The sequence below is a fragment of the Clupea harengus genome, chromosome 10 (genome assembly GCF_900700415.2).
Source record: "Clupea harengus chromosome 10, Ch_v2.0.2, whole genome shotgun sequence".
NCBI classification, from domain to species: domain Eukaryota; kingdom Metazoa; phylum Chordata; class Actinopteri; order Clupeiformes; family Clupeidae; genus Clupea; species Clupea harengus.
In genome coordinates, this window is record NC_045161.1 from 15,988,549 (window position 1) to 15,997,848 (window position 9,300).

At 42.2% G+C, this 9,300-nt stretch overlaps 1 protein-coding gene across 1 annotated transcript; it reads left to right on the forward strand.

The window, feature by feature from the left end:
• The first annotated feature begins 1,057 nt into the window (after positions 1–1,057).
• LOC105898328 (ceruloplasmin) lies at positions 1,058–9,265 on the forward strand. The gene is made up of 20 exons (XM_012825353.3): positions 1,058–1,251; positions 1,820–2,064; positions 2,530–2,742; positions 2,978–3,151; positions 3,470–3,724; positions 3,889–4,054; positions 4,218–4,357; positions 4,499–4,639; positions 4,745–4,789; positions 5,262–5,476; positions 5,663–5,813; positions 5,935–6,147; positions 6,365–6,572; positions 7,035–7,165; positions 7,264–7,392; positions 7,646–7,752; positions 8,035–8,254; positions 8,488–8,627; positions 8,798–8,957; positions 9,114–9,265. Exons 1-20 carry the CDS (start codon positions 1,094–1,096, stop codon positions 9,140–9,142), a joined length of 3,240 nt encoding a protein of 1,079 aa, XP_012680807.1. The 5' UTR covers positions 1,058–1,093; the 3' UTR covers positions 9,143–9,265.
• Positions 9,266–9,300: the final 35 nt, after the last annotated feature.

Here is a 9,300-nt window from a genome sequence, read left to right on the forward strand (position 1 = left end):
GTGGTATGGTCAGGGTGACTTTTGATCAGGCTTAGTTTCTGCATCAATATGATATCAGTGGTATCTGCTGTTTTGATTAACAGCAAAATACAATCACAATTAGAGACTTTGAAAGCATCTTAAACCTTTGAAAAACACCCATTTAAACAGTATTTGGGCCACCAGTCAACCAAGAGTGATACATATGATAAAGAGACCGCCTTAAGAATACTGTCAGGGACATCAGGACTCAGAGATAAAAGGAAACGGGACATGGGAAAAAACTAACGAAAACAGGGATAGCGCTCAGAGGATAATATGCTCACTGATAATACAAAACACAGGAGTCTTCGTTTCAATAACCAAAAATACCCAAGGAGTTCTAATAAACCAAAAATACAAAACACAGAAGTTTAACAGTAAAGGACTTGAACAATGGGAACGAATTCGGAGACACGGAAAGACTGGAGCACAGGAGCTCGGACACAAACAAGAATTTAGCGCAACACATGGAACATGAGACACGGAACTGGTGACGGCAGAGTTTTACGTCCTAATACCAACGAGACCAGACAGAGAGTGAAGGGAGTGAGGAGTTTATATTGTATGAGTGACAGGTGCAGGTGATCGTGCAATCCGGAGATGGGGGAGGTGACAGGTGAGTGTGATCAGAATTCGTGTGATTGTGATTGTGGTGATTGAGGCAGGTGTGCAGAGTCAGGAGGGGGCATGGCAGGAGCAGGGCTCAGCGCTGACGTGACAAATACATACACATTACACTAAAGGTTAATACGTGTATCTTGCTTGGACTGTGTGACTGCTATCAAAGTAATCCCTGCTTCACAGGGCCATTGTGTGGCCGTGAAAGGTGAATGTGGGATTGCAACAGGCTCTTGCATTAAGCAAGAGGGAGCTTTCCCTCAAATCAGGGATGGATAGAAGGTCATGGGTTCAACTCTGGCAGAGTTGCAGGCTCAGGGCTCTGCAAATTTCCAAAAACACTGTGTGTTAACCCCCCCATCCCCCACCCCCCCGCCATTGGCCAGCAGCACGGCCTTTCCACCAATATATAAAAGCTGTGCTTCAGGAGAGGCAAGCTGATGTCTGTGCCAAAATGGGGAGGCTGGAGTGGACTGCGTTTGTGTTCCTCTTGGGAGTGGGAGTCGTGTGCTGCACTCGGAGAGATTACTTCATAGGAATTAAAGAGGTTCAATGGGATTATGCCCCCACGGGGATTAACCAGATTCAGAACAAAACCATCCAGGAGGACGAGTAAGTTTGCAAACAATTCCATGTTTGTCATGGCCGGCCAGACTACGTTCTAAAATATGTGCTTAATGTTTTCTCTTAGTGTGACATACTTTTCAAATGTATGTGGGTTAAGTCATATGGTTTAAGCTAAAACACTGCATTTTAAGAAGGTGAAAGGACCTTAATCTTCATCCTTATCACAAGTTGCAGTAACACTTTATTTGACAGGACTCTTATGAAAGTGTCATTTCACTCATGTCACAACTTCTGTCACACAGTAGAGTCAGCTGTACTAATTGACCCATAATCTCATGAAGTGGGTCACCTGAAAGTTATGTTCGTACATTGCTTCCATTGTAAGAGCTGCCGTTAGAGTTATGTCAGAAGTAGGGTAGAGGCTTTGAGACTTTCACTCGAATTTCTAAAAACTTTTCTTTAAATCACTGAGACATTGAGAAAAGCATTGGAGTCACTTCATAGAAGCCATCATTTCTTTATCGCCTCCTATATCTGTTGCATGCCAGTCTGTCACATCGGTGACTTGCAATAACTGCTCCTGCTCTCTCCTCCAAAATTCTGCATCTTTCAGAAATGCACGCAAGTACCTGGAGAAGGGGGAAATGCGGATCGGACGCACTTACAAGAAAGCTGTGTACATGCAGTACACCGACGCCACCTACAGGCAGGAGGTGGAGAAGCCCAAGTGGCTGGGCTTCATGGGGCCCCTGATCAGCGCTGAGGTGGAGGACGTGGTCTACGTTCACCTGAAGAATATGGCCACCAGGACCTACTCCATACACCCGCATGGCTTCAGCTACAACAAAACCAGTGAAGGTGTGTAACTGGAGGCATGGGTCTCCCACCCAGCAGGGGTCAAGGGTCAAGACTCATTTGAATCCTCCCTCTATCTGATAATATGTATGGATGCATGATGGATGGATGTATACATACTTACATGCATACACACATACATCGGTTGCAACATATGGATGAAGAAAAATAACTGGTTACCTGAAAATAGTCACAGGTCATGGTAGCAGTTCTTTTGCACAAAGCAACACAACAAACCCTGGAAGTATGACATAAGATGGATTTTTATTACACCACGCATTTATTGTGAAAAGTGGAGTATGTACATTTTTCTGGATCCAACTATATATTTTGACCAACTCGGCAATGTAACTCAGAACATTTGAACATATGAAGAATTTGCAATGCATTATGTACAAATAAAACCATATGTATATCTTATGAATGTTAATTCAGTGTAAATAATCAGAAATCCCATTTCTGCCCCAGGTGCCCTGTACCCAGATAACACTGGCGTAAGTGAGAAAGTTGACGATGGAATAGCTCCAGGGAAAAGCTACACGTACATCTGGACCCTGGATCCCTCTCATGCGCCCGGCAAAGATGACACCAACTGCCTGACCCGCGTCTATCACTCTCATGTCAATGCCCCCAAGGACATGGCCTCAGGGCTCCTGGGACCCCTCATCATTTGTAAAAAGGGTACAATGACAGTTTGAAATGAAAACCCGTTTGGCACTGCAAAAATAATGGGCATGTTGTAAGCACAGCATAATAACTTTTATCCAAACTAAACTCCATCTACAGTGAAGACTACCACGTATATATGTGTTAAATAAAATGACCATTTTTCTTGAATGAAGTTAAACAGTAAAATCTGATTACAGGTAATTTTATCTAACTTATGTTATATTCAGGAATACGCTTTCTCTCTCAGGTTCTCTGGATATCCATGGTGATAAGGACGGAGACTATCTGTATGCACTCATGTTTACTGTATCTGATGAAAACATGAGCTGGTACCTGGATGACAACATCAAGACATACTGCACGGCCTCAAGCAAAGTGCACAAGGACGACGAGGCATTCCAGGCGAGCAATAAAAAACCTTGTAAGTCCACTTGAAAAAATAACACATGCACAGCACGTCAATTGATAGTAATCTTTAAAGTGATGATAACAATCCGTCAATCAGTTTTGTTGCACTACTCCTCATCAATCATACTCAGTCAGATTACAGCATCGAGCAGTAATATACATGTTAGATTAGACGGTACATAATCCTAATACCTAATCTATCCATGTATCTTCTTGCGCTGTGTGGTGCTGCTGTACATTTCTCTTATATCTGTGCTCTGCTACTGATTACCGTCGCTAGTGTTTTGCTCTGAAAGTGACCAAAAGCTCACAATCCTCTTTATGTGTCCAGCGATTAATGGCTACATGTTTGGCAACCTGCCTGGCCTCAGCATGTGCATGGGCAACAAGATCCACTGGCACCTCCTGGGCATAGGCAACGAGATGGACGTCCACTCCATCCACTTCCACGGCCAGATACTGACCCACCTCGGCCACCACGTGGACACCATTAGCCTTTTCCCAGCATCCTTTGTAAACGTGGTTATGGTAGCAGACAACCCTGGACAGTGGCTCATGGGCAGTGTAGTCAATGACTACGTAAAAGGTCTGTGGGATAGAGCACTCTTGTCAAAAGCAGCTGTGAACAGTGGCATGTCCACATCACAGACTTTGTTAAGATTGGATGGAACGATGTTTCCATGTTTTCAAATGTTCTATTCCCATTCTTTATTTAAACCTTTACTATGAAACTCTATCCCCTATTTGCAGATGGCATGCAAGCAATTTTTGAGATTAAGAAATGCTTCCCTGAAGTTCACAAACCCAGGCCTAATGGTGCCACCCGGCAGTACTACATCGCTGCTGAGGAGGCCATCTGGGACTACGGGCCCACACAGAAAAACCAGTACTCTGGATCACCTCTTAGGACGGATGAGTAGGTTCTGTTTGGTGATACACAATTGCACAAGACTATTTAAAAATGGTTCAATAGTTTATTAATTAACATTAATGCCTCTTCTCTTGTAATTGAAAAATAATGACATGCTGTTCATACGTCACAAGACTCAGAACTATCTAACAACTGCCATAACTTCCAGTGATGCCGGAACCTTCTTTGAGATTTCTAATAACCGCATTGGGGGGAAATACAAAAAGGTGAGATATGTGGAATACACAGATGACAAGTTTACCAAACTCAAGGAGAGAACTGAACAGGAGCAGCATCTAGGAATCCTGGGTAAAATTGGCACTTTCATAATATTATTTAAACTTGGGTTGTCAATGTAAACACTGATGACTAATAAAAATCAGCAGCAATATTTCAAAAGAGATATAACAAGCACAAAAAAAGAAACCCTATCATTCATCTGTTTTTAAGGCCCTGTGATCAGAGCGGAGGAGGAAGACACTATTAAGGTGACGTTCAAAAACAAAGCCTCACGCCCCTACACCATCCAACCCCATGGGGTCCAGTATCAGATAGAGGAGGATGGGACCCTCTACCACAATGTTCTGGAAGGTAATAAAGGAGTGCCAACAATAACAATGTGAAACAATCAAAATAGGTATTCATTAACATAGAATTGAATGTTTACCGGACTTCTGCTTTGTATCATCCTGACAGAGTCCCACACTGCCAAAAAGCTACGTGAAATAAAAAAACTGCCAAGTAAGTTACACACTCTGCAGAGATACTTTTTGGACTGTGTGTTTGACAAGTTACGTGCCCTTGTGTGAGTAAGGCAAATGTGAGATTCCCAGACTAGTACTCTCAAAACAAACAAAGACAAGTTCAATGTCCACATGAGTTCATTGTCCTTTTTAGACGTGGACTTCAGATTTTTTGTTTTAATGATCAGTTGAGGTCAGTAGAGACACTGCCACCCGGTGGTACAGAACCCCTGTGGAGCAGAAAGCTATAAACTGTAAATCTTAATGCAGTTATTAATGTGATAAATGCAACTCTGTTTTATTATATTACTATACTCACTTTAAAGTAAGCGTATATGATTTAGCATTTGACAGACTTTCAAAACATGTTGCAGTGTCTCCTAGGCTTTCAGTATGTCTCATACATATACATACAGTTGGATATAATAAAAACTCAACATACCCCATTCACCAATTTCCTTCCCCCTTAGGGATTGTTACACCCCCCCCAGCGGCCATGGTCCGCCCAGGCACCACCTACACGTACACCTGGGTCGTCCCCAAAGGTGCGGGGCCCACTGATGACGATGCCGACTGCATTAATTACCTGTACTACTCAGCAGTGGACCCAGTACATGACACTAACTCGGGACTGGTGGGTCCTCTGTTAGTCTGCAAACCCAAGGCCCTAAAGGCAGGAAAACAGGTAAAATATGTAAACTTATATTTCATCAGGCAAACTGTGTTGGCTGTCTGGAGCTATCAAGTATATGAGTTTGCTTAGTTTTCTAGGGCAAGTTACATACCATTGTTATATTCGGCCTTTTGATATAAAGGCATGCTTTGTGTGCGTTCATTTTGGAATATTAATAAGCTAATTCAAATTTTCCAGAAAAATGTTGATAAAGAGTTCCACTTACTGGCCAGCATCTTTGATGAGAATTTGAGCTGGTATTTGGATGATAACATCAAAATGTTCAGCAAATCTCCAAATACGGTCAAAAAACATGACGAGGATTTTATGGAGTCAAACAAAATGCACTGTAAGTTCTTTTCTGCAGTGATTCATCAATTAATATACTAAAACTACAAAAGATTTTCATATTTATTTAACTAGTTATGAAATGCACTTAAATGAAAGGAGATCATGTCCTATTTCAACAGCCATCAATGGGTATATGTATGGTAACCTGCCTGGACTGAGCATGTGCAAAGGAGACAAGGTGTCCTGGCATCTCTCTGGGCTGGGCTCAGCTCTGGACATTCACGGCCTCCATTTCCAGGGCAACAGGTTCCTCTACAAAGGCACCAGGAAAGACGTCCTCAACGTGTTCCCCCACATCTCACACACAGTCATGATGGAACCTGACAGCATGGGTAAATGTCTCATCTGATTGGTGATATGATGTAGTAATTGGGTAGTTATCTATAAACAATACTTAATTGGCTCATTTGTTCTGTGATACACATGTTATAAATAAATATATATATTGTGTGAATGTTTGCGTATTTGTACGAGTGGATGTACACATTTATGTGTGTGTAAGTATATACAGTATAAGTACATTAACGGGTATGTGTGAAATGACTACAGGGCAGTTTGAGGTGGTGTGTAAGGTCGCTGACCATTACCAAGCTGGGATGAGGGCCAACTACACGGTGAATAAGTGCAGCATCTTTAACCGGCAATCGGAGATGATGCTGCACCAGAGTAAGTACTACATCGCAGCCGTGGAGGTGGAGTGGGACTACTCCCCGAGCCGCACCTGGGAGGACGGAATGTACAAGGGACTCAAGGACAGGTACAAAATCACACCCCTGGTGACAGACAGACAGACAGGGCTGTGGGGAAATCAGAAAAGCATTGTTGCATTGACACAGATGTCAAGGGTGGATCTTGTATTAAGAATAACTGGTTTTGCACAACATTACGTCTCTCTTGTACATTACCTCTTTTGAACCTGCCACTGGTTTAAATGGAAACCTCTTTATGATGCTCCCTGTTTCTCTCCCTGTGTAGTTCCAAAAACACTATAGGCCTCCTGTAATCATGACTGTTTTTACCACTTAGTTCACACGTAAACCACATGTTATTTTCAACATGTAGAATATAGTTTAATTTTCTTTACATTGTAGTCAGTAGTTGATTGCAAGGCTCCTCTGAAAGCCCTTCCTGTTGTGAAATCAGTGTTATGTGGCACAGATGCTTAACAGCCTGTCAGCAACACGTAATGACAAAAACAACTGCTATCTCTTCTCCCCAGCCCAGGCAATGCTTTCCTGACCAAATTCATCGGCTCCAAGTACAAGAAGGTTGTGTACAGGGAGTACACTGATGACAAATTCACCAAGCTGAAGGCGAGAGCTGCTGACGAGGAGCACCTAGGAGTTATGGGTACGTTCTGGCTTCAGTGATGTGTTATCCTATCAGTGAAGATATGGCGTTTATGTTATGTTGAGTGGTCATTCGTGTTTTTGTGCCGTTGAACTAAGGCCCAATGCTTCATGGCAATGTCGGGGAGAAAGTGAAGGTTGTCTTCAAGAACATGGCCACAAGACCCTATTCTATACATGCTCATGGAGTGAAGACTGAAAGTCCTCAAGTTGTTGCAACTAAACCAGGCAAGATAACCTTGAACTGCTGATGTAAACAAAATACTAATAAGTAACAAATGAACAATTAGAAACATTAGTGGGTGGAAATCTTCCAATTAATTTAGATCTTAACAGCAGTAATTTGGTAGATTCAGACAAAACATATTTAGTCTATTTCATTAATCATATTCATTACATACTGTAATATATATATATATATATATATATATATATATATATGTGTATACTATAATGAATCACATGAAGTGTTTTGTTTTAGGTGAGACACACACATACACCTGGTACATCCCAAACACAGCTGGGCCCACCAAAGAACAGGAGGAGTGCAGTGTTGGGGCCTATTACTCCACAGTTGATGTAAACAAGGTAAAGCCAGTGAATTATGGACTGTTTTGGTACCATGGCCTCTATGCACTGTATTTCAACCCTCCAGAACACTCCTAAGTGAGAGCAAATTAAAGCATATATAGGTGGCAAAACAATGATTACTGCAATGACTGCTTTTGACACCCTTTTGAGATGTAATGACAACAACTACGTTCAATAGTTCCTGCTGATGAATATTCAGACTGTCAAGCTGACAACTGACATGCTCAGATTCTCAGTAAAACCAGGAAAATAACCCTGTTGACCCTTCTTCTTTCCCAGGATATGTACAGCGGTCTGATTGGTCCACTAGTGATATGTAGGCGGAGCTGGATGAGGAAGCTGGGCTTGAAGAAGGAGATCGAGGAGTTTGCCCTGCTCTTTATGGTGTTTGATGAAAATCAGTCCTGGTACCTGGATGAAAACATCAAATCCCGTGTGAAGGACGCCAGCCCCAAACTGAAAGAGGATGAGGATTTCATAGAGAGCAACAAAATGCATGGTGTGTTTCATACCAACATACTCCAGTCAGAAGTGGCTTAGAGACATCCCTGAGATTCTTTTGAATGAAGAGTGCGCTACAAATAAAATGCATTATTATTATTATCCCGGTTAAACCAATGCTTCGGTTCAATTAGAAATGAAATCACACAAAAGTGTAACTCCTCAAATTGTTGTGTTCAACTTGGCAAAAAGTAACCGTTGCTCGGCTTGGTCATTGTCTTTCATCCGCAGGGATTAATGGACTAGTATATGGTAACCTGAAAGGCCTCAAGATGGAGGTGGGCGATAAAGTATACTGGTACCTGATGGGCATGGGCAATGAAGTAGATATACACACAGCTCATTTCCATGGCCACAGCTTTGACTACAAGGTACAATCAAATATCTCCCTTTGGCTTTTAAACTCTCTGCTCTGCTACTGAAGACAATGTGATATGTGTATATATAATAATATTATATTATAATGTGATATTCTCATAGGTCTTATTGCACACAAATCACAGAGTTGAACACCACTGACTCTGAGCCTCTCTCTCCATAGCTGAGTGGCACCCACCGCACAGATGTGTTTGAGCTGTTCCCTGGCACCTTCCAGACAGTGGACATGAGGCCTAAGTACCCAGGCACCTGGATACTGCACTGCCACGTCACGGATCACATCATGGCTGGCATGGAGACCACCTACACGGTTCAGGAGAAGGGTGAGTCTGGGGAAACTAGTTTATTGACCAGGCCAGAGTCACGGGCTGTGTTTACAACTCTCTTACAAACTGCACAGTACAGTAAAGTAGTGTGAATAATATTACACACAACTGACTACCTTTGGTCCTAACTATTCCTGTTTGTTTGGTCTACAGAGAAGAAGAAGGGAATGTTTGGGCGCTAATGCAGAAACCACACACCCATGTGTCACCCATGCACACTGCTATGTAAGATTTTATACACTGCTATACAAGATTAGATTTTATGCTCACTTTCTAAATAAACATGACTTGACATTTTAAAGAAATGGTATGCAACAATTGAAGCATGTTTTTTTTTTTT